General features: G+C 46.2%; 1 protein-coding gene across 2 annotated transcripts in view; it reads right to left on the reverse strand.

Annotated features, from left to right (window-relative positions):
- Positions 1 to 16,249, reverse strand: part of PPM1G (protein phosphatase, Mg2+/Mn2+ dependent 1G) — a 28,866-nt gene extending 12,617 nt beyond the window's left edge. Inside the window, exon 1 of one of the 2 annotated variants that reach the window (XM_060186745.1) lies at positions 15,854 to 16,249. In XM_060186745.1, the coding sequence (XP_060042728.1) occupies positions 15,854 to 15,973 (120 nt within the window). In that variant the 5' untranslated portion in view covers positions 15,974 to 16,249. The remainder of the gene's footprint in view (positions 1 to 15,853) is intronic. The other variant, XM_060186746.1, reaches the window with a different exon arrangement.
- Between the last annotated feature and the right edge of the window lie 10,018 nt (positions 16,250 to 26,267).

The following is a 26,267-nucleotide window of genomic DNA, read 5'->3' on the forward strand; positions in this document are numbered from 1 at the left end:
ATAGAATGATGGTGTAGCAGCTTGGGCAGTGCAGTGGATAAAGCCTTGAACTCTCAAGCTTAAGGCCCCAAGTTTGATACCCAGCATCACATATGCCAGAGCAACGCCCTTGTTCTCGCTCCTTAATCTTAAATAAAAAGGGGTGGGGGAGATAGTGTCATGCATATTGAAAGCCGGTAGGCCTTGGGATGAAGCATAATGGTTATGCAAAAAAAAAACTCTCATGCTTCGGCTCAATGTCCCAGGTTCAAACCCTACCCCCAAGCCAGAGCTAAGCAGTGCTCTGGTAAAAGCAAAAACAAAAAAAAACAAGACAAAACAAAAAAGCTTTCCCTCTGCAGGTGGGGACGGGGGCCTCAAACCCAAGACCGTGCGCATTGTAATGTGTTTATGTAGACTCCTATTAACTTGCAGTTATATAAATCACTATTTAACTAACATGACGGGGGAAATTGATTGAATGTCTCAAACATTTTTAAAATATTTATTTTCCCTTTTGTTGCCCTTATTTTTATTGTTGTAGTGACTGATGTCGTTGTTAGGACAGAGAAACGGAGAGAGGAGGGTAAGATAGAGTGGGGAAGAGAAAGACAGACACCTGCAGACCTGCTTCACCGCTTGTGAAGCGACTCCCCTGTAAGTGGGAGTCAGGGGCTTGAACCAGGATCCTTAAGCCGGTCCTTGGACTTTGCGCCACATGCGGTTAACCCACTGCGCCACCACCTGACTCCCCTAATGTCTCAAACGTTTTAATGCACAGACCATAGGCTGAGTCTTTGAAATGTTGACTCTCCAAAAAGCTTAGACCAGGGAGAACATAAACACCATTCCCACCACCAAGACTGTCCATCCTGCCCTCCTCACCCTCCCAGTGATGTTGAGCATCTACCCTCACCCCCTCCATCTATTCTTTCTTTTTTTTTTTTTGCTGGGGCTCAGTGCCTGCACCATGAATCCACTGCTCCTGAAGGTCATTTTTCCCCCTTTTGTTGCCCTTGTAGTAGTAGCCTTGTTGTGGTTATTATTGTTATTGTTGATGTTGATGTTGTTCGTTGTTGGATAGGATAGAGAGAAATGAAGAGAGGAGGGAAGACAGAGGGGGAGAGAAAGATAGACACCTGCAGACCTGCTTCACCACCTGTGAAGTGACTCCCCTACAGGTAGGGAGCCGGGAGCTCAAACTGGGATCCTTACGCCGGTCCTTGCGCTTTGCGCCACGTGCGCTTAACCTGCTGCGCTACTGCCCGACCCATTTTTATCTTAATATGAGAGAGAGAGAGAGAGAGAGAGAGAGAGAGAGGGAGACCCGAGACCAGAGCACTGTTCAGCTCTGGTTTATTGGTGCTGGGGAATGAACCTGAGACCTCAGAGCCTCAGGCACGAGTCTTTTGCATAACCATTATGCTATTTCCCCAGCCCACAATTCTCTAGACAGAAATTGAGTAGAAAGGGGAAGATTAGAGAGGGAGAGTGACATCTACAATACTGCTTTACCACTTGTGAAGCTCCCCCTGGGGGTGAGATGGGGCGGCTTGAACCTGGCCCCTTGAACATTGTAACACACGTGCTCTAACAGGTGTACCACTGCCCAAACCCCACAATTCTTTTCTGACTCTCCACTTTTGTACAATAAGCCATGTGGCTCCATTAGGAATAACCACAACAAAACCTGTACATTGACCTGGAGTTGCCATGCACTGCCATGTGCTAGCAGGTACTACCTACAGTCTCTGGGTAGCTACTGCATGCTATGCCTCAATATATATCCTCTGTAAGATGGAATAATGTAATTGAGTGCTTATATCACAGCAGGGCTACTGTGAAGACAGGATCAAAGTCTTTGTCAACTAGAATATAATGTGCTCAGTTCTGGAACTGAGCACTTGTCTCACAGATTTCTAGCCTTCCGTAAGAGAAAGCAAAGCCTGCAATTAGGATGCATCTTCTGCCTTAGGTCTCAGTTCCTGGAAGTACTCCTGCTCTGTCCATGTCTTGGCAGGCCCTGGGTTTCTACATCACCTCTTGGAATTGCTCTGCCAACTCTTAAGCACTTCAGTTTTCCCTTTCAGATATGATCAGTTTTCTTCCTGCTAAGGATAGCAGCAGCATCTCTTAGACTCTAGAACAACTCAGCCAGTCTTTGTATAACCCAATCAACTGCTTCCTCTACGCTGAACCAGAGCCACTATGTATTGCCAGTAAGATGTCAGAAGTGTGTTCACTGCTGCCTCTACCTTCCATTCAGTCTTCCCTCTCCCTTGCTGGATTCTTTCTTGAAATATATCAGCCACAGTATGTCTATAAATCTTTCTCATGCTATTCAAGTTTCAATGATATTCTTTCCTTGTACCCCCCCCCACACACACACGTACTGCTCAACTCTAGCTTATGATGACGCTAGAGATTGAACCTGGGACTTTGAAGACTCAGGCAGGAAAGTCTTTTGCATAACCATTATGAGTGTAGACTCAGAAAAAAAAAAAAACTGAACCCTAAAATGAGCCTGCCTCTTCACAAACTTAAGTTCCTGCAAGCTAGATTTATTTATTTATGTGCATTTATTTATTCATTCATCTAATCTATTTGCTGTCATCTCTGGGGCCTTAAGTGTTCTGGGTCAGCATTTTCAAATGAAGAAAGAAGAGATAGGTGGGGGTAGACAGCATAATGGTTATGCAGAAAGATTCTCATGCCTGAGGCTCCCAAGTCCCAGGTTCAATCCCCTGCACCATCATCAGCCAGAGCTAAGCAGTGTTCTGGTTAAAAAAAAAAAAGGGGGGGAGCTGGACAGTGGTGCAGCGGGTTAAGCACACATGGTGGAAAGTGCAGGGACTGGCATCAGGATCCCGGTTCGAGCCCCCAGCTCCCCACCTGCAGGGGATTCGCTTCACAGGTAGTGAAGCAGGTCTGTAGGTGTCTCTCTCCCCCTCCCCCCCCGCCTCGCGGTTTCCTCTTTGTTCCTCTCTGTCCTATCCAACAACGACAGCAGTAACAATGATGATGATAAACGAGGGCAACAAAAGGGAAAAAATAAAAGTTTTTTAAAAAAAAGAAGAGGAGGAAGAGAAGAAAGGGAGAGAAAAAGGAGCGGACTAGAGAAATAAAGACACCCCAGCACCAGAGCTTCCTTCAGTGCCGTGGGGGCCACACCAATGACAAAGCAAGCACACTATCCACGTAAGCTTATCGCTACCCTCTCTCTCTTTTAATGTGTGTTTATTTTTCACCACTCCCGTCACCAAAGGTCTGTGTCGTAGATAAACCACTATAGTTCTCCCAGTCTCGGGAATAGATGCCATTCTGGTTTTTCCACATTCATATGTTCAATAGTCTGTATTCCATGTGAGTGCAGCCTCTGTAGCTGTCCTTCATCTCCTTACTTGCTTCACTGAGCATCATCTCCTCCAGTTCCACCCACTTTACCCCAAAGGACACGATATGGTATTTTTATTGCTGAATAATACTCGAGTACATCCTATAACTTTTTAATCCAGTCATCTGTCGAAGGGCATTTTGGTTGTTTCCAGGTCTTCACTATTGTGAATAAAGCCGCTGCCACAATCTCTCTAACCAGCTGGAACAGCACCACTTACAGCGGCAGGTCTAGAATAGGAACCTCAAGTAGGGGAGACTGATATTCCACTAGCTGAGCTATTTCAAGAACCAAGGTCGTACCTCAAAGAATCACCACATCTTTTTTGTCAATCAATCTCAAAAAACCTCCATGGTTTTTATCTAACTGCTCTTTTGGTTCTGCCTCAAAAGCAGCCATGCCTCCTCCTCTTTCTAGATGAGTAATTCCTCTTAACTCCTACTCTCAAACCTCAACTCCAATCCGATAGCCACTCTACAGGCTTCACTCTCCCAATTATTATAGCAGAGACTGTACCAGCTTTCTTGGATTCTGTGAAGAACTGTACTTGCATTATTTCTACAGGGACTCAGTTCAAGCCTAACATACCTCAACAGGTACTCAGCAGTTTCCTAAAAACCAGAGCTTCCCTCACCAATCTGCTTCTGTCAAGGGAATCTTAACTCCCAGGCAACACATAGTGCCAGTACTCCTTGCCTTCCTGGCTGTCTTCCATCATTCATCGCTGAGTCCTACTGAGCCTTCTTTTGTAACTTTGTTCCTGGATTACACTTTATTCTCAATAGCTTTTTAACACCACTCCTGTCTGTACTTGTTGCTTCTTATACTCCAACCTACATACATGCAACTGCAGACTAATCCTTCCAATAAAACCTTTTACTGCTAGAATTCTCAATGGATTTTACTTCATAGGAAATTAATTCCATACCGTTTATTGGAAATCTAAAGCATTCATTCCTACCACTCTCAATAGCCTAGACTACTCTCTCCAATTATTCCTTCTTTTTTCTTTTAAACATTTTTTATTTTATTTTAATTAGCTTCCCCTTTTGTGGCCCTTGTTTTATTGCTGTTGTTATTGATGTCGTCGTTGTTGGATAGGACAGAAAAATGGAGAGAGGAAGGGAAGAGAGAGAGGAGAGAAAGACAGACACCCGCAGACCTGCTTCACTGCCTGTCAAGTGACTCCCCTGCAGGTGGGAAGCCAGGGGCTCAAACTGGGATCTTTATGCCGGTCCTTGCACTTCGTACCACGTGTTTAACCCGCTGCACTACTACCTTACCCCCTTATTTCTTCTTCCTATACTGTCCTTCTCTATCTGAACTCAGCCCAGAAGCAGTGAAGCCAGGCATGCCTGAAGTTCCAACTCTACAAACAACATTTCTAATTTTTTAATAACTTGTTATCTTAATAATGAAAGAGACACAGAAGGACAGATAGACCAAAGCACTGCTCAGCTGCGGCTTATGGTGGTACTGGTGAGTAGACCTGGGACCTGAGAACCTCAGGCTTAAAAGTCCTTTGCAGAATCATCATGCCGTCCCCCCAGCCCACAAAGCTTTTACTTCCCCCACTTCCTTCATTCCCACTTGTCGGTTAACTTTTATACTTTCTCGTTCAGGTCCAAGTCACAGTACCACGTTCAAGTGCTCTCTTCTATGACCATCCCCTAATACTTAGCGCCTCTGCTAACAATCTGATGCTCAGCATATGCTATCTTTTCACACTAAAAAATGTGGCACATGCATACAAAGACTACTATTCATAAGCGAAAAAAGAAAACCTAATCAAAGCAATTGCTCAACTCTAGCTTATGTTGGTGATGGGGACTGAACCTGGGTCATTTGGTGTGTCTAGCTATCTCCCTAGCCCATAAGTAAATATTTTAATATGAAATTTTGCTATTCACAGCAAAATGAAGGAATGAAAGGATTGATTACTGAAGCAAACTGAGAGAAAAAAAAGCATTCAATGATATGAAACTGATGAGCGGGCAGAACGGTACACCAGTAGACGCAACAGAACTGAGGCCACCTATGGGGGGTGGACAAGTGAGGGGATATCAGAATAAAAAGCAAGAAAGATTAAAAACAAAAAGCTGATCAAAATAATAGCAAGCTGAATCCAACAATATACAAAAGGGATTAGCAACTACACCTGATGAACAAGTGCGAGTTCTGTAACAAAGCATGCAGTACTGGCCTAACTCCCAACAACTAATCAGTGTTATACACCACGCGCTCATCTCAACAGATGAGAGAGCTTGACAAAATCCAAAACCCATTCGTAACAAACAAAAAAGCCTAAGATTCTCAAGCATGAGAGCCAGAGTCAGATACTTGGCATCACGTTACTGATTCTCCCTCCTCTTTCTCTGATAAATAAAGTGAACAGACATGTTATGGTTAATTATTATGCTTTCATGCCTCAGGCTCTGAGGGCCCCGGGATGCCACGATAAATCAGAGCTGAGGGAGTCAGGCTGTAGCGCAGGAGTCAAGCGCATGTGGCGCAAAGCGCAGGGACTGGCGTAAGGATCCCAGTTCAAGCCCCCGGCTCCCCACCTGCAGGGGAGTCGCTTCACAGGCGGTGAAGCAGGTCTGCATGTGTCTGTCTTTCTCTCCCCCTCTCTGCCTTCCCCTCCCTCTCTCCATTTCTCTCTGTCTTATCCAACAACAACATCAATAATAACTACAACAATAAAACAACAAGGGCGGGGAGTCGGGCTGTAGCACAGCGGGTTAAGCGCAGGTGGCGCAAAGCACAAGGACCGGCATAAGGATCCCGGTTCGAACCCCGGCTCCCCACCTGCAGGGGAGTCGCTTCACAGGCGGTGAAGCAGGTCTGCAGGTGTCTATCTTTCACTCCCCCTCTCTGTCTTCCCCTCCTCTCTCCATTTCTCTCTGTCCTATCCAACAACAATGGCATCAATAACAACAATAATAACTACAACAATAAAACAACAAGGGCAACAAAAGGGATTAAATAAATAAAATAAATATTTAAAAAAAAAAAACAAGGGCAACAAAAGGAAATAAGGAAAAAGAAAAAAAATCCAAAAAAAAAAAAAAATCAGAACTGAGCAGTACTCTGGGGTCTTTCTTCTTCTCTCTAAAAAATATTAAAGAACAAAGGGGCTGTGGAGACAGCATATTGATAAGCAAAAGGTTTCATGCCTGAGGTTCTTGAGGTCCCAGGTTCAATTCCTAGCACCACTAGCTCTAGCCTTTTTCTCTTTTCTCCCTTGACAGACAGACAAGTACCCAGGTTCAAACCCTGGTTCAAGACCCAGCTACAATGAATGAAGGAGTGAATGAATGGAAATTAACTTAAAATGGACAATAAACTTAAAGTTGATATGCTCCATTTTTTCCCCTCCAAGGTTATCACTCCTCGTGGTCATTTGTTTCCATTTTGTTGTTTGGACAGGACAGAGAGAAATGGAGAGAGATGGGGAAGACAGAGAGGGGGAGAGAAAAACACCTGCAGGCCTGCTTTACCGCTTGTGAAGCGACCCCCCTGCAGGTGGGGAGCTGGAAGTGGGATCCCTGCGCGTTTTGCTCCATGTGCGCTTACCCTGGTGTGCTACCACCGTGGCCCGCATGCTCCATTCTTTAACTAGACTTAAAGGGAAACAGAAAATAACTATTGGGTTGTCAGAAAAATTATGATGTGTGTTTTTCTATTTAAAAATGTGCCTTGACTTTTCTGACAACCTAAAACACCAGAATCAAATGTTAGATTTCCATGCTCATATTCAAGCCCTTACTTCGCAAGGATCATTTTTGCATTAACCCAGAAATCAGGGAGATAGCACAGTCTGATAGAGTACCAACTTACATGCCTATGGCTCCAGAGCTCTTAGATTCAACCCCTAGCACCATGTCAGAACTAAGCAGTTCTCTGGCCACCTCCCTCCTCACATAATAATAATTAAATCTATCTTAAACAACTTCTAGAGTAGGCAAGAGAAATACCGGGTTATTGGAAAAGTCATGACATATTTTTCTAGGCATCATGACTTTTCCAAAAACCCAGTAATATACAGGGCCAGTGACAAACCCAGTAGAGTGCACATTACAGTGTACAAGGATGTAGGTTCAAGCCCCTAGCAGTGAAGCAGTACTGTAGATGTCTCTCTTCTTCCCCTTTCTATCTCTTCCTCCTCTCTCTCTTTCAACCTCCCTGGCAGGTGGGGAGCCAGGGGCTCAAACCGGGATCCTCGCACTTTGTACTTTGCGCTTAACCCGGCGTGCTACCGCCTGCCACTCCCCCTCCATTTGTCTCTATCCAAAATAAGAAAATAAAACCGGGAGTCGGGCAGTAGCCCAGTGGGTTAAGCGCATGTGGCGCAAAGCACAAGGACTGGCGGAAGCATCCCGGTTCAAACCTCCGGCTCCCTCACCTGCAGGGGAGTCCCTTCATAGGCGGTGAAGCAGGACTACAGGTGTCTGTCTTTCTCTCCCCCTCCCCTCTCCATTTCTCTGTCCTATCCCATAATGACGACATCAATAACAATAATAATTACAACAATAAAACAATAAGAGCAACAAAAGGGAATAAATAAATATAAATTTTTTTTTAAAAAAATCATCTTGATTTTCCTGGCACCGTCCCTCCGTTATCTATGGGGAAAAAATGGTTAAAATATATATATATATATATATATATATATATATATATATATATATAAATATAATGTAAAATTTTCTTGAAATCTCCAGGAATAATTCTCACTGTAACTTCTAATCATGGGAGAAGTTATTCCCCCATACGCACGGACATACATTCATATCCTTCCTACTACCAAACTGTTAAGGACAGCTACTATATACTTATCAAATGGAAAGAATGCCCTTTGATAATAAAAGGTTTTTTTTAACTGCATCTAAGACAAAGAACTTCTAATCTGGTTCAGTTAATAAAAAAAGGACTTTAAGCTAAAGACACTATGCTCAAGATGAGATAATAAATGGTCTTAGGTCTCCAACACTCTCTCCAAGTGAAACCTCACAGCATGCTTGTCATTTCACATTTTCCCCATTAGTACAGTTGCTGGAACTGTCATGCTGCTATCTACAGAATGTTCTATTCGGTAGTGTATGTGTGCAATTCTAGAAGACCCTCTCACGCCTTTAGTAAGGCAGCTTCTACAAAGCAGTAAGTAAACAGCTAGCCTGGCTAAAATTATACTTAAGGCATAGATACTGCCTTTTTTTTTTAAATTTAAGAATTTACTTTTTCATGAGAAAGATAGGAGAGAAAAAAATATACATCACTATGGTATATGTGCTGCCGGGGATTGAACTCAGGACTTCATGGTTGAGAATCTAATGTTTCATCCACTGCGCCACCTCCTGGACCATATAGATACTGCCTTTTAAAAAAGGAGGTGGGGGGGAGGAACAGAAGTACAATATATTTTAAAACCCTAACTTCATGGGTTTTTTTTAAAGTTTTTTCTTAATTTTTTTAAACATTTATTTATTTTCCCTTTTGTTGCCCTTGTTTTTTTAAAATTGTTGCTGTAGTTATTGTTGTTGTTGTTATTGATGTCATTGTTAGGACAGAGAGAAATGGAGAGAGATGGGTAAGATGGGGGGAGGGGGGAGAGAAAGACAGACACCTGCAGACCTGCGTCACTGCCTGTGAATGGACTCCCCTGCAGGTGGGGAGCCAGGGGCTCTAACCAGGATCCTTAAGCCAGCCCTTGTGCTTCACGCCACCTGTGCTTAACCCGCTGCGCTACCACCCGACTCCAGAAACACTAATTTCTTAGCAATTTGAGGGAGTCGGGCAGTAGTGCAGTGGGTTAAGCACAAGGCCTGGCGTAAGGATAGCAGTTCGAGCCCCCGGCTCCCCACCTGCAGGGGAGTCCATTCACAGGCAGTAAAGCAGGTCTGCAGGTGTCTTTCCTCCTCTCTGTCTTCTCCTCTCTCCATTTCTCTCTGTCCTATCCAACAACGACAACAGTAATAACTACAACAATAAAAAACAACAAGGGCAACAAAAGAGAATAATTTTTTTAAAAATGCAATTTGATTGCTTTCAGAGTACCTTCCAACCAAAATCAGAAAGTTTTCTTTTCTCTTGAAGATTCCATCAATGAACTGTTTGGGGGGTGAACTTCTTACTATCTATCAAAACCTCAGAGCCTTTCCTTTACACTTCTCAAGTAACCTCCCACGACCAACCTCATAAACCCTACAATGCAGTCTTCCAATCAGTCTCACTGTTCTTCCAAACCATACAGAAGGTGACGTATCAATTGTGGTGTTTTGATTACCTCTCTGGCTCCACAGCAAGTGTAGAAAAGGCAGAAAGTATAAAATACTAGTTATTAAAATAATAATAGGGCTAAGAAGATAGTATAACGGTAGCACACTTCACCAGCATATCTGAAGGCCCAGCAGTCCCATGTTCAAGTCCCAGCACCACAATTTTCCAGAGCTGAGCAGTGCTCTAGTATCTGAAAATAACAGTTTTTTCATCTTTAAAGAAGGGGGGGCAGGCAGTGGCACACCTGGTTGAGCGCACATGTTACAATGAGTACAAGGACCTGGGTTCAAGCTCCCACATCCACCTGCAGGAGGAAAGCTTGTGAATGGTAAAGCAGGGCTGCATGTGTGTCTCTCCATCTCTATCTCCCCCTACCCTCTTGATTTATGGCTATTCTATTCAATAAATAATAATTGTTGATATGCTTCTAAATTCTGCTTCTAAGACCCCTTCTGTTACATTGCTTGAGGCTGTGATCTATTTACATAATCATGGTTTTCACTGGTTTAATCCCCACTGGTTCTCCACGCTATTTTCCTTCTCCCCACCCCCTATCCTACGTACTTCTTCCTGACACTTCTGCTTCAGGAGACATAAAAGACAGAGCTTTCTAATGAAGAGAGATTAGAAGAGATTAGATTGTTGAACTGCATCCCCGCTCGTCAATAAAGATTCAACTGCGTTTCCAGCTCAGCCGTGAGTCCCTGGTCGTCTGTCTACCACCCACGTAGCAACACCCCCCCCCCCAAAGAGGCTTTGAGAAACCTCTTCATAAGTAGAAAGGCAGCCCATAGTGGATAGGTAGCCAAGTTTACTTATCTGGGGGATGGGCAGGTTAGGTCCCACGCTGGTTGGGCGCCATATGCCAGTCCCTGTTCGGGCGCCATTTGGGGGGGGGTAGCTTCGCGGGGGCAGTAGAGAGACGACCAGGGACTCATGGCTAAACTGGGAATACAGTTCAATCTTTATTGATGAGCGGGGATGCAGTTCAACAATCTAATCTCTTCTAATCTCTCATTAGAAAGCCCTGTCTTTTATATCTCCTGAGGTGGAAGTGTCAGGAAGAGGAAGTACGTAGGATAGGGGGTGGGGAGAAGGAAAATAGCGCCGAACCAGTGGGGATCAAACCAATGAAAACAATGATTCTGTAAATAGACCACAACGTCAAGCAATGCAACAGAAGGGGTCTTAGAAGCAGAATTTAGAAGCAGACCAACAATAATAAATAAAGGTAATAAAATAAATAAATATAATAAAGTATAATAATCTAGCTACTGATAGTTACCCTTGCTTCATGAGAAGGGGTAAAATAATACTAAGAATGGGAAGTCGGGTGGTAGCACAGTGAGTTAAGTGCACGCACGTGGTGCGAAGCACAAGGACCACTCTAAGGACAGGCGTGAGGACCCCGGTTCGAGCCCCTGGCTCCCCACCTGCAGGGGAGTCACTTCACAGGCGGTGAAGCAGGTTTGCAGGTGACTATCTCTCTCTCCCCCTCTTTCTTCCCCTCCTCTCTCCACTTCTCTCTGTCCTATCCAACAACAACATCAATAACAATAAGTACAATAATAAAAAACAGGGGCAATAAAAGGGAAAATAAATATTAAAAATAATAAAATAATAATACTAAGAATGAACTTATGCATCAGGTGTGGAGCAACCTCTGTAAGGCTGTACTGGTGTAACAGACTAACCTCAAGTGACTCAGAGAATTAAACAGACCAGGGGGCCGGGCGGCGGCACACAGGTTAAGTGCGCACAGTACTATGCACAAAGACATAGGTTTGAGCCCCCCAAACCCCACCTGTAGGGGGGATGCTTCACCAGAGGTGAAGCAGGTCTGCAGGTGTCTGTCTTTCTCCCTCTTATTTTCACTCTGTCCTATCAAATGAAAGTATGAAGGAAAAAATGGCTTCCAGGAGCAGTGGATTCACAGTTCCAGCATAGAGCCCCAGAAATAACCCTGGAAGAAGAAAAAAAAAAAAACTAAACAGACTTAATAAATTGATGGAATTAAGCTCCAAAACAGAAGTAACAGAAGTTACAGAAGTAACCTTCTTGAAAGACTCTAAGTCAGTTACTTTGTTGACATAAAAACACTATCTATACACTTCAGAGCCAAAGGAAACAAAGCCAGAAGGAAAAGCATCAATGAAACAAAACAGGATCCCAAACAGGGCTGTGAGAGAACTGACTATTTAAAATATACATTTAATAATTTATCTTCTGTGATCTTAGGGGTTCACCAATGAATGCCACCAGTGAGTGACCTTCTCCAGTTCTCATTCCTTCATTATTCTAGAAAGCAAGACCACCACACTCCACACCACCATCTATGAGCCTCCCTGCTGCTGTCCATGCTACTCCTATGTGGCTCTTTTTTTATTTATTTATTTTTTTTCAGAGTCCAATGCTTTATTCATTGCACCACCTCCCATACCACAAAAGTGGGTATCTTCTTTAGTGAATTTCAAAACTGTTTATCTAATACACAAACCTGTGTTACTTTAAACATCAATCAGTTATTCTGATTTTACAGGCAGTGAGATAAATGGATAATAGGTGGACAGAGATACAGAATCCAAGCTTCCTTCACTATGCTGGAGGCCTGGCAGAAAAAGCAGCCACTATCCAAATAAGCTGTTTTGCTCAACCTCTGCTTTATTTTTTTATGGTGATGTAATTTACCAGCAGGGGGCCTCTGGGGTCTTGAACCAGCATCCTAGGGCATTACAGCATGTGTGCTCACCAGATGCATACCATCTGACCCAGGGATCACTCTTTAAAGCATTTCATTTAGTGGTTGTGGTTCTTTTTTTAAATTGTTATTGCTGTCGTTGCTGGATAGGACAGAGACAAATAGAGGAGGGGAAGACAGAGAGGGTGAGAGAAAGAGAGACACCTGCAGACCTGCTTCACAAGCAGTGAGCTAACTCCCCTGCAGGTGGGGAGCCGGGGGCTGGAACCAGGATCCTGACGCTGGTCCTTGTGCTTTGCATCACAAGCGCTTAACCCGCTGCGCTACCACCCAACCCCCTCCTATGTGGTTCTAATCCGGGGCTTTGTGTAAGGCAAGGTACACACTACCACCTGAACTATCTCCCAGTCACTGGTTAGGTCTACTCAACTACTGAAATTAAAAGAGCTAATTCCAGACGCTCCAGAGGTAACACAATGGATGAATCAGTTTGACCCATGGCATGACAGGGTCCAGAGTAACGCTCTGGTTCTCTCCCTCCCTCACAAGTATAAAATCCACCCCTACTTTAACAGAGCATGGGGGAAGAGAGTCAGAGGGGAGAGACACCGGTAGTACTGCTCCACCACTCATGAATTCCCTCCCCACCCCCATGAGGTGGGGGGGTCAGGGGCTTGAACCCAGACCCAGGTGCTCACACATGGTACTCTACCAAATGTGCCACTGCCTAACTCTTTTTTAAAAAATGGGGAGGGGAGCAGGGGTAGATAGCATAGTGGTTATGCAAAGAGACTCTGATGCCTGAGGCTCCGAAGTCCCAGGTTCAATCCCCTGCACCACCGTTAAGACAGAGTTTAGCAGTGCTCTGGTAAAATAAACTTAAAAAAAAAAAAAAAAAAGTGGTCCAGGAGGTGGTGCAGTGGATAAAGCACTGGATTCTCAAGCATGAGGTCCTGAGTTCAGTCCCCAGCTGCACATGTACTAAATTGGTGTCTGGTTCTTTCTCTCTCTCCTCCTATCTTTCTCATTAGTAAGTAAATAAATTATTAAAAGAAAAGAAAAAAAGAAAAAAGAAAGGAAGGAAAAGGGGCTGGGTTTGGAGCACTCAGGTAAGCACACATATATCACCACACATAAGGACCTGTGTTCAAGCCCCCGCTCCCCATCAGCAAGGAGCTTCTGCTTCATGAGCAGTAGTACGGCTGCAAGTGTCTATCTTTCTCTCCCCTTCCCTCTCAATTTCTCTCTGTCCTGTCAAATAAAATAAGGAGAGAAAAAAAGGCCAAGAGGATTAGTGGATTTGTAGTATCAACACCAAGCCCCAGTGATAACCCACCCTGGTGGCTATTAAAAAAAATAAACTCATAAATAGATTACGGAGACAATTTTAAAAACCTTAACAAGTTATCTCTCAGGAGAAAGATTAAAGACGTGAGAAATAGTCTGCAGCCTAGGAGGTGGTGCAGCAGCCTATGCTGGGCCTGAAAGCATAAGGTCCTGGGCTCTATCAACATCATAACTCATGTGCTTAAGTGATACTCTGGTTCTCACTATAATAAATAGATAGGCAGAGACACCTGTAGCACTGTTTCACCATTCGTGAAGCTTTTCCCATGTAGGTGGGTACAGGGGCTTGAACCCAGGTCCTTGTGCACTGTAATGTGTGCACTCAACCAGGGGCACCCCACCTGGCTCTGGAAAGTCAGATTCTAGTTGTCAAAGAGAAACTGAGGGCCGGGTGGTGGTTGAGGGCACATGTTACAATGCTCAAGGACCAGGGTTGGAGAGACAGCTGTAGCAGTAGCAGAACAGACTTGGATACCTGAGACTCCAATGCCCCAAGTTCAATCACCAACACCACCATAAACCAGAGCTGAGCAGTGCTTTGGTTAAAAAAAAAAAAGTAATAATCAAGAGTTTCAAACCCCAGCCTTGGATCAAGGCGTTCCTATTTAGGTTATACCCAAACATTTCTACTTATTTACTTATTTATTGCATAGAAACAGACACCTGCAGCGTTACTGCTCATGAAGCTTTCATCCTCCCTGCAGGTGGGGACAGGGTCTCGAATCTGGGTTCTTGTGCAGAGTAAGAAGTGTGATCAACCACCTGGCCCCTTATCCAATCGTCTAACATAAGGTTACACTTGCCAAGCACCCAGAAAGCTCAAAACTGTGCACTGCCCACTGCCGTGAAACATGGTTGCTAAACTGCAGGCCACCCCAAGGGTAACAGCCTCTCTAGTAATGGCCTTGAACGAGTTCACCCAACATCTTTTTTCCACCACAGCAGCTAACCTTTCTGAGACTTAGTAACTCTTCCTCCTCATTCAAAGATTTATTTATTGATTACACATGAGACAGGTTTACACAAGACAAGAAGAGACAACCAGAGTACACTCTGGTACATGCGGTGCTGGGGACTGAACTGGGAACCTCAGGTACAGGAGCCCAATGCTACCAGTTGAGCCATTTCTCCAACCCCCAGTAAAAAAAAAAAAAAAAAAGGGGGGGGGAGCCACTCAAACCTCCATCCCCTACATTTTACATCTAATGACAAAACCGTCTACAGTCTGCGGGCTTGAGTCCATCATCTAGGTTGATACTGTCATTCCAGAGCTAACCACAGGGAGGAGCGAGGGCTTTGATGCAACCCCCGGGGAGACGGAATCTGGCAATTACCTGAAGCCCACCTGGCGAGCAGACCAAACCTCCATCCCAGGCGCGACCAGCAGCAGCCCCCACCCCCACAATATTCTCCACACACGTCTCTCCCTGTCTTTCCTCTCATCCTTTTCCTTGTTCTCTTTTGTGGTTCCAGAGATCTATTCTGACCACTAACACTCCTTAATTTTCTCTTTTATCCAAAAAGGAAAGTCGGCCCCCTTGGAGGTTAAGACCTAAAAAAAAAAGGGGGGGGGGACGACACCTGATGAAATAACTGAAAAATCAAAGAAACCACCGATTACAAGCAGCACGGGCAGATGACAATGACTAAGTTTCAGGAAAATCCCGGGTGTGTGGGGGGCGGGGAGGGGGGAGCCCCGAGTTCTAATAACAAAGAGGCTGGAGGGGAGCCACGGTCCGGGTCCGTGGAGGCCCCTCTGCCCAAGGCCCCGCAGAGCCGCATCCCCGGGCGGCAGTCCTCGCTCGAGGTCGGGTCGTCGAGCCTCCGCAACCAGCGGGCGGCGAGCAGGGCCGGGCCGCCAGGTGCAGCCAATCCCGGGGCCGGCCCCGCGTCCCGGCTCCCGCTCGCTCCGGCCCTCGATGGCCGCGGCCTGCTCCCTCCGCGCCCCAAGGTCTGGGCCGCCCGCGGGGATGGCGCGAAGGCGCGGGGAGGCCGGGCGGCGGGCGGGAGGCGCCTCTCCCCACATGGCCGAGCCCCGCCTCTGGGCCGCCGCCGCCGCCGCGGCTCTCGGAGCGGCCCCTTCCCCGGGGAGCGCCCCTGCCCGCGGCCTTCTCGTCCCTTCCCGCCCTGCCCTCCGGCCGGCCGCGCCGCCTCACCTCCATGGAGACGCGCCAGCCTTGCATGGCGGAGAAACCGTAGGGCAGCGGCAGGCGCGGGGCGCCGACCCCGTCCCCTGAGCACTTGACCGTGTTGGGCTGGGAGAGGTAGGCACCCATGGCGGCGGCGGCGGCGGCGGCGGCGGCGGCGGCTGGCCGGCAGCCTCAGGGACGGGCGAGCGCGGAGCGAGCCGTGCCGGCGCCGGAGCCCCGGGGCGCGCGGGGCAGGAGCGGGCCCGGCGGCGCGGCCGACGCGAGGTGCCGGTGAAAGGCGCGAGGCCGGCCAGGAGGCGGTAACGGGACAGGGGCTGCGAGGGAGCGGAAGCGGAAACGGCGCCTCTCCAGACCCCGCCCGGCCGGCGCGGCACGGCGGCGCGGCGCGGCGCGGCGGGCCGGCATTTCCTTAGCAACTCGCCCCGCCCGCGAGGACAACGGCCCGCCCAACCGCCGCTCCCGCGAGACTGGCGAGGCCACGCCCAGCAACGGCCGCGGCGGCGGCGGCGGCGGCGGGGGCTCCTCGGCGGGCTGCGCGCTGCTCCTGGCGCCCGTCCGGCCTGGGCTCGCGGCCCGACACCGGAGCCCGTGAGGTTTGTCCGGACCCCGCGCCGCGTATCTCCCCCGGCGTCCGCGACTCGGCTCGGAGGTGCGCGCTGGGACCTGCGGGGCTTCCCAGCCGAGCGCTGCAAGACCCGGGTGGCCGGCGTCGCACCTGTGGGCACAGCCGGTGCTGGTGACGGGAACACCCGGGACCAGGCTCCAGGGGCGCGGTGCTGAAGACGGATCGTAAACCGCGTTTGACGAAGATTTTTTCCTAATGAAGCTGGCCGGCGTAGCTGGAAAGTGAAAGGGTTCGAGCGGGGCTGGTGCGGCGGCGCACGTGGTTGAGCGCACGTGTTACAGTTCACAAGGACCCAGGTTCGAGCCCCCAGGCCCCCCACCTGCAGGGGGGAAACTGCGAGTGGTGAAGCAGTGTTGCAGGAGTCTGTCTCTCTCCCTCTCTGTCTCCCTACCCTCTCAATTTCTGGCTCTCTCCACCCAATATATCTATGTATTAGCAAGCCCCAAGGTGGTTGACTTGACTTCTCTGTTACCCTTGGGGAGCATTCATTTCTGTGCCCTCTAAGGTGGGCATTGGTGGTTTTATTATTATTATTTTTTTAAGTTTTTTTTTATATTTATTTATTTTCCCTTTTGTTGCCCTTGTTTTATTGTTGTAGTTATTATTGTTGTTCTTGATGTCATCGTTTTGGTTGGATAGGACAGAGAAATGGAGAGAGGAGGGGAAGAGAAAGACACCTGCAGACCTGCTTCACCGCCTGTGAAGCGACTCCCCTGCAGGTGGGGAGCCGGGGGCTCGAACCGGATCCTTACGCCGGTCCTTGTGCTTTGCGCCACATGCGCTTAACCCGCTGCGCCACCGCCCGACTCCCGGTTTTATTATTATTTTTTTTTCTAAATCTTTATTATCGGATAGAGACTAATTGAGAGGGGAGGGGGAGATAGAGAGGGAGAGAAACACCTGCAGCCCTGCTTCACCCCTCGTGAAGCTTTGCCTCTGCGGGTGGGAACCAGGGGTTTGAACCCTGGGCCTTTGCTCACTGTGGTGTATGCGCTTAACCAGGTGCACCACCGCCAACCCCCCGCATTGGTTACTTTAAAATACAAAATTAAGCAAAAGGCGTCAGGTGGCGCACCTGGTTAAGCTCACACATTACCATACACAAGGACCTAGGTTCAAACCCCCACTCCACACCTGCAGGGGGAGTCTCACCAGTGGTGAAGCAAACTGCAGATGTCTCTTTCTCTCCCTTTCCCTCTCAGTGTCTCTCTGTCTCTATCCAGTAATAAATAAAAAATTAAACAAAGCTTTCTTCCCTTCATATATTCCAAAACCTTCTGCCTTCCTTCATCAGGCTTTTCATGCTTGAACCAATTCTAGCAAGTCTCTCCACTTCCTCTGTACTTTACCTGCAACTCAGTTCTTCAGTAATCCATGTTTTGGGGTTCCTCCAGAGCCGTGCTTTCTCTCCCAATGCTTTCCTCTGGAACACACCTCCTTATTCCTCTTCAACACTTCCTCTAGGAAGTCTTCCCTATCCCTACACTAGTTTGGTTTCCTACTTTTTTGTCTTTCCAGATAGACTGTCTTTTTTTTTTTTTTTTTCTTTTAACTGGTATTTTTAAATGAGAGACAGACCAGAACACAGTTCAGCTTTGACATATGGTGATGCCAGAAATTACACGTTAGACCTCAAGCTTGCAAGTCCATTGTTCAACGTTTTTCTCTTTTAATATTTCTTTTTTAAAATTACCTTTATTATCTTTATTGGATAGAGACAGCCAGAAATCAAGAGGGTAGGGGGAGATAGGGAGAAAGAGCGGAGGTTAGATAGCATAATGGTTATGCAAAACAGACTCTCATGCCTGAGGCTCTAAAGTCCCAGGTTCAATCCCCCTGCTCCACCACAAGCCAGAGCTGAACAGTGCTGTGGTAAAAAAAAAAGTGTAAAGAGAGAGAGAGATGCAAACACCTGCAACACTGCTCATCACTTGCAAAGCTTTCCTCCTGCAGGTGGGGACCGGGGACTCAAACCCAGGTCCTTGTGTATTGTAACATGTGCACTCAACCAGGTGTGCCACCACCTGGCCCCTTTTTTTTTTTTTTTTTTTTAATTAGGGATTAATGGTTTACAGCTGATGGTAAAATACAATAGTTTCTACATGAGTAACATTTCTCAGTTTTCCACATAACAAACCCCTCTAGGTCCTCTTCTGCCATCATGTTCCAGGACCTGAACCCCCCTGCCCTCACCACAGAATCATTTACTTTGGTGCAATACATCTTAATATTTATTTTAATGAGAGAAATAAAGACACAAAATGACCAGAGTACTTTTAAGCTCTGGTTTATGATGGTGTGGGGGATTGAACCTGGGACTACAGAGCCTCAGTTATGAAAATTTTTGCATTACTATTATTTTATCCTTCATCCCACCCCATTTTTCAACCTCTGTGCTCTCTCTCTGGCTAAGTTTTTACAATATTTAAGAAGGCAGACAGGGAGTCGGGCGGTAGCGCAGCAGGTTAAGCGCCCATGGCACAAAGCGCAAGGAACCGGTATAAGGATCCGGGTTCGAGCCCTGGCTTCCCACCTGCAGGGGAGTCGCTTCACAGGCGGTGAAGCAGGTCTGCAGGTGTCTATCTTTCCCCCTCTGTCTTCCCCTCCTCTCTCCATTTCTGTCCTATCCAACAACGACAACAAGAATAACTACAACAATAAAACAACAAGGGCAACAAAAGGGAATAAATAAATTAATGAAAAGTTTCTTTAAAAAAAAAAAAAGGCAGACATTCTATCAGACTTGTTTTATACCCAACCATCCCCAGCACATAGCTTATCTCACCTGGTAGGCCATGTATTTGGGTCCAATTTGGAGCAAGGTACCAGAAGAAATGCAGGTACCACTGCAATGGGAGAAATTCCAGTGCTGTGGTGTTTCTCTTTGTCCCTATCCATCTAAAATAAGAATGAAGAATTCAGCCCAGGAATAGGTGAAATCATGCATGCTTGAAGCCCTGGTGCTGCAAAATGTATCATAATCATTTGTTGAGTGAAGGAATAACACCAATGCTTTGACACATTGACAAAAATCAGTTTACTTACTCATACAAATGGGGAGGTAGCACACCGGTTAAGCACACATACTAAGCACAAGAACCCGTGCAAGGATCTGGGTTCAAGCCCCAGGCTTCCCACCTGCAGTGGGGGGATGCTTCACAGGCAATGAAGCGGGTCTGTGCGCACCTATCTTTCCCTATCTCCCCATCCCTTTTTTTTAAAAAGTCATTTCTTTTTTCCTCCTGGGTTATCACTGGGACTCTGTGCCTGCAGTTCGAATCCACTGCTCCTGTGGCCATTATTTTGATTTTTTTTTTTTTTCCTTTTTGGATAGGACACAGAAATTGAGAGGAGAGGGACCGAGAAAGATAGATACCAGCTGACACGCTTCACCACTTGTGAATCGTCCCCCGTGCTGGCCCCCCGTGCCAGGGGCTCGAATTGGGATCCTTGTGTGGGTCCTTGTGCTTCATATGAATTGCGCTTAACCCACTGCCCAGACGCCTTTTTCTAATTTTTTTATTATTTTTATTTATTCAATAGAGACAGAAACTGAGGGAGGGGGAGATAGAGGAGACAGAAAAAGAGATACCTGCAGATCTGCTTCACCATTTGCAAAGCTTTCCCCTGCAGGTGGGGACTGGGGGCTTGAACCTGGGTCCTTGCACATTGTAACGTGTGCTCAACCAGGTGCACCACCACCCATCGCACCGCACGCCCCTCAATCTCTGTCCTATTCAATAAAATGGAAAAAATGGCTGCCAGGAGCAATGGATTTGTAGTGCCAGCACTGAGCCCCAGCAATAACCCTGGAGGGAAAAATTAATGATAATAATTAAAGAAAAAGAAAAAGGATGTGTTTGTGTGCACACATGTTTTGGTGGTAGAACAGTGAATTAAATTTATTATTGGGTAGAGACAGCCAGAAATCAAGAGGGAAGGGGTGATTGATAGGGAAAGAGAGACACCAGCAGCCTTACAGAGCTTTCTCTCTGCATGTGGGGACTGGGGGCTTGAAACCAGGTCCTTGCACATTGTGACATGCACACTCAACCGGGTACACCACTACCTGGTCCCTGAGTTTTAGGCTGACAACAGTATATAAACATTGAAGTTAGCAGTCAGTCAGTGGCACACCCAGCTGAGCACATGTTACCATTTGCAAGGACCTAGATTCAATCCCCCAGGCACCCACCTGCAGAAGGGAAGCTTCATGAGTGGTGAAGCAGGGCTGCAGGTGTCTGTCTCCCCCTCTCCTCTCAATTTCTCTCTGTCTCTATCCAATAAGAAATAAATAAGGGAGCATGTAATTACTGAGTGCATCTCCAAGAATAGGATGCGGCATCATAAAGAAAAAGCACAGTGGGAGCTGGGCAGTAGTGCAGCAGGTTAAGTGCACATGGTACAAAGCACAGGACCATCTCAAGGATCTGGGTTCGAGTCCCCTGGCTCCCCACCTATGGGGGGTCGGGGATCATCACAAGTGGTGAAGCAGGCCTGCAGGTATCTTATCTTTCTCTCCCCCTTTCTGTCTTCCTTTCTCAATTTCTCTCTGTCCTATCCAACAATAACAATGACAACAACAACAAAAAAGGGCTGCCAGGAGCAGTGGATTTGTAGTGCAGGCACTGAGCCCCAGCGATGACCTTAGAGGCAAAAAAGAAAAAAGAATGGAAGTTAGAAAAAGCACAGTGGTTGGGTGGCGGTGCACCTGGTTGAGTGCATATGTGACAATGCATAAGAACCCAGGGCTGAGCCCCCAGTCTGCATCTGCAGAGGGAAAGCTTTGTGAGTGGTGAAGCAGTGTTGCAGGTCTCTCTCCCTGTCACCTCTTCCCTCTTGATTTCTGGCTCTCTATCCAGTAAATAAATAAAGATAATTAAGATTTTACATGAGGGGTTTTAAAATATTTTTTAAAATATTTATTGAGGGGGCGGGTGGTAGCATACCCAGTGGAGTGCATGCATTACCATACTCAAGGGCCCAGTTCAAGCCCCTGCTCCCCGAGTGCAGGGGGCAAGCTTCACTAAAACAAGCCTGCAGATCTCTCTCTCCTCCTCCTCCTCCTCCTCTTCCTCAATTTCTCTCTGTTCTATCAAGTTAAAAATAGAAAGGAGAAAAATGGCCTCCAGGAGTGGTAGATTTGTAGTGCAGGTATTGAGCCCCAGCAATAACCCTAGTAGCAATGAGTATTTTTATCTTAATGATAGAGACACAGACACCAGAGCACTGCTCAGCTCTGGATTATGGTGGTGCTGAGGACAGAAGCAAGGACCCAAGAGCCTCAGACATACGGTTTTTTGCATAACCATTATTCTTTCTCCCCAATCCACATATTTTTAAAAGATTTATTTTTTTTAATTATTTATTTATTTTACCAGAGCACTGCTTGGCTCTGGCTTATGGTGGTGCGGGGAGTTGAGCCTGGGAATTTGGAGCCTCAGGCCTGAGAATCTCTTTGCATAATAATCATGCAGACACATGCAGCACAGGCTGAGCACACGTGACAATGTGCAAGGACCAAGTACCAAGCCTCCAGTCCCCACCTGCGGGGGAAAGCTTCACAAGTGGTAAAGCCATGGTGCAAGTGTCTCTCTGTCTCTCTTCCTTGCTATCTTCCCCATCCCTCTTGGTTTCTATCTAATAAATAAAATATTTTTAAAAAGTACATAACCAGGGGTCGGGCGGTGGCGCAGTAGGTTAAGCGCATGTGGCACAAACTGCAGGGACTGGTGTAGGGATCCCGGTTCGAGCCCCCGGCTCCTCACCTGCAGGGGAGTCGATTCACGGGTGGTGGAGCAGGTTTGCAGGTATCTGTCTTTTTCTCCCCCTCTCTGTCTTCCCCTCCTCTCTTCATTTCTCTCTGTCCTGTCCAAAAGCGAACGACATCAACAATGGCAATATTAATAACCACAACAAGGGCAACAAAAGGGGGGAAAATGGCCTCCAGGAGCAGTGGATTCATGGTGCAGGCACGGAGCCCAGCAATAACCCTAGAGGAAAAAAAAAAAAGTACATAACCATTATGCTATCTAGCCACACCCGAAAGAATTATTTATTTTGCCTCCAGAGTTATTGCTGGGGCTCGATGCCTGCACTATGAATCCACTGCTCCTGGAGACCATTTTTTCCCTTCTGTTGCCCTTGTTATTTATCGTTGTTAATATTGTTATTGTTATCGATGTTGGATAGGACAGAGAGAAATGGAGAGAGGAGGGAAAGACAGAGAAAGATAGATGCCTACAGACCTGCTTCACCGCTCGTGAAGTGACTCCCCTGCAGGTGGGTATCCGGGATCCCTTACACCTGTCCTTGCGCTTTATACCATATGCGCTTAACCCACTGCGCTACCGCCTGGCCCCCAAAAGATTTATTTTCATGAAACAGGTCAGAACACCACTCTGGCATTTGTGGTGCTGGGGATTTAAATTTAGCAGACATGTAAATCCTGTGCTTTACCTGTTGAGCTATGTCCCTGGTTACAAAAAAGGATGATTATTGCCATTTTTTTTAATTGGGGGATTAATGGTTTGCAGTGTAGTCCTTAACACATAGGCACAAACTCTCGTCTCCCTTTGGTGTCTAAGAGACAGCAAGACTGCAATGTCCCTTCATTCTGTCCCTTTTCCTCCTTCCTCAGAGTACTTTGCTTTGGTGCAATATGCCACACCCAGTCTAAGTTTTGAGTCTTGATTTTTTAAAAAAGATTTATTTATTGGTGGGGGAGATAGAATAATTGTTATATAAAAAAACTTCACACCTCCCCACACCTATGGACATCTAATCTTTGACAAAGGGGCCCAGACTATTACATGGGGAAAGCAGAGTCTCTTCAACAAATGGTGTTGGAAAAAATGGGTTGAAACACGCAGAAGAATGAAACTGAACCACTGTATTTCACCAAATACAAAAGTAAATTCCAAGTGGGTCAAGGACTTGGATGTTAGACCAGAAACTATCAGATACTTAGAGGAAAATATTGACAGAACTCTTTTCTGCATAAATTTTAAAGACATCTTCAATGAAATGAATACAATTACAAAGAAGACTAAGGCAAGTATAAACCTATGGGACTACATCAAATTAAAAAGCTTCTTCACAGCAAAAGAAACCACTACCCAAACCAAGAGACCCCTCACAGAATGGGAGAAGATCTTTACATGCCATACATCAGATAAGAGTTTAATAAGCAACATATATAAAGAGCTTGCCAGACTCAACAACAAGACAACAAATAACCCCATCCAAAAATGGGAGGACATGGACAGTATATTCACCACAGAAGAGATCCAAAAGGCTGAGAAACACATGAAAAAATGCTCCAAGTCTCTGATTGTCAGAGAAATGCAAATCAAGACAAGAATGAGATGCCACTTCACTCCTGTGAGAATGTCATACATCAGAAAAGGTAACAGCAGCAAATGCTGGAGAGGGTGTGTGGTCAAAGGAACCCTCCTACACTGCTGGTGGGAATGTAAATTGGTCCAACCTCTGTGGAGAACAGTCTGGAGAACTCTCAGAAGGCTTGAAATGGACCTACCCTATGATCTCCTGGGGATATATCCTAAGGAACCCAACACATCCATCCAAAAAGATCTGTGTACACATATGTTCTTGGCAGCACTATTGGTAATAGCCAAAACCTGGAAGCAACCTAGGTGTCCAATAACAGATGAGTGGCTGAGCAAGTTGTGGTCTATATACACAATGGAATACTACTCAGCTGTAAAAAATGGTGACTTCACCGTTTTCAGCCGATCTTGGATGGACCTTGAAAAATTCATGTTAAGTGAAATAAGTCAGAAACAGAAGGATGAATATGGGATGATTTCACTCTCAGGCAGAAGTTGAAAAACAAGATCAGGAAAAAAAAAAAAAAAACACAAGTAGAACCTGAACTGGAATTGGCGTATTGCACCAAAGTAAAAGACTCTGGGGTGGGTGGGTGGGGAGAATACAGATCCATGAAGGATGACAGAGACCTAGTGGGGGTTGTATTGTTATATGGGAAACTGGGGAATGTTATGCATGTACAAACTGTTGTATTTACTGTTGAATGTAAAACATTAATTCCCCAATAAAGAAATTTAAAAAAATTTTCACACCTGACGCTCCAAAGTCCCAAATTCAATCTCCCATACTATCCATAAACCTGAACTGTTCAGTGCACTGGAAAAAGAAATAATAAAGAGAGAAACAGCATTGACTCTAGATACTGGGGTTATACTGTGGGACTTCATGCTGCAGTGCACGTATGCGTTCTACCCACTGTGCAGCTACCAGGTTTTGTTGTTGTTGATGTTTTCCCCACTAGGGCTATTGCTGGGGTTCCATGCCTGCACGAGTCCATTGCTTCCAATAGCTTTTTAGGTTTTCTTTTCCTCTAGATAAATGGTGAGAAACAGAAAGAAAGGGGGAATCCCACAACACTATCCAAACACTATCAAAGCTTCCCCCTGCAGGCACTCCCACATGGCGTGTGTGTGGGGTGGGGAGTGGGGTGAGGTACAAACCTTGGTCCTTTAGAAAGCAAAATCCAAAACCTGGGTCCTCAATATGGTAATATGCACTCACTGGGTGAGCTATTTCCTTCCCCCCACCACCACGTTCTATCTCTCTCTCTCAAGAGCCTGGCAGTGTCGCACTTAGTTAAGCACAGATATCATTATGCACAAGTATCTGGGTTTGAGCCCCCACTCCCCACTTGCAGGGAGGATGCTTCATGAATGGTGAAGCAGGTCTGCAGGTGTCTTTCTCCCTCTCTATAACCCCTTCCCTCTCAATTTCTCGCTATCTTGTCAAAGTAAATATGGTTATGCAAACAGATTCTCATGCCTGAGGCTTTAAAATCCCGGGTTCAATTCCTCACACCACCATAAGCCAGAGCTGAGCAGTGCTCTGGTTAAAAAGAAAAAAAAAGGAAGAGATGGCTGCCAGGAGTGGTGGATTCTTAATGCCAGCATCAAGCCTCAGTGACAACCATGGTGGCAAATATATGTTCATTCATGAGAGAGGGAATAGAGAAGCAGACCATCACTGTCATGCCTTCAGTGTCTGATTGAACTCATGACTTCATGATTTAGAGTCCGGCACTTTATTCCTTCAGCCACCTCCAGGGCTACTTAGTTTTCTTTTCTCTTCCTTCCTTCCTTCCTTCCTTCCTTCCTTCCTTCCTTCCTTCCTTCCTTTCTCCAGTGTTATCGCTGGGGCTCAGTGCATGCACTACAAATATACTGCTCCTGGAGGCTATTTTTTCCCATTTTTGTTGCCCTTGTTGTGGTTGTTATTATTGTTATAGCTGTTGTTGGATAGGACAGAAAGAAATGGAGAGAGGAGGAAAGATAAGACACCTGCAGACCTGCTTCACCATTTGCACAGCGACTACCCTGCAGGTGGGAAGCTGGAGCTCAAACCGGGATCCTTGCGCTTTGCGCCATGTACACTTAACCCGCTGTGCTACTGCCCACCCCCCCTTATTTTTCTTTTTAAAGATGTATTTATTTTTCTTGAAGAAATATGGGAATGTACCCTGTGACAACAGAGAGAATGAGAAAGGTGAAAGAAAAAGATGAAACCAGAGCACTACTATCAAATAAGATAGTACCAGGATTGAACCTGCAGCCTCTGGGGTCTCAGGCATGCAATTCGGTGCTTTAACAGCCTAAACCTATCACCCCAGCTCTAGCCAGTGTTTTTCAACTACGAGAAATTATAGCTGGAGAGATAGCTTGGTAGTTTGGAACTCCAGCTTCTTGCATGTGAAACTGTTACCTCGTATAAAATAAATAAAAATAA

Source organism: Erinaceus europaeus, chromosome 3 (assembly GCF_950295315.1).
Source record: "Erinaceus europaeus chromosome 3, mEriEur2.1, whole genome shotgun sequence".
Classification (NCBI taxonomy): domain Eukaryota; kingdom Metazoa; phylum Chordata; class Mammalia; order Eulipotyphla; family Erinaceidae; genus Erinaceus; species Erinaceus europaeus.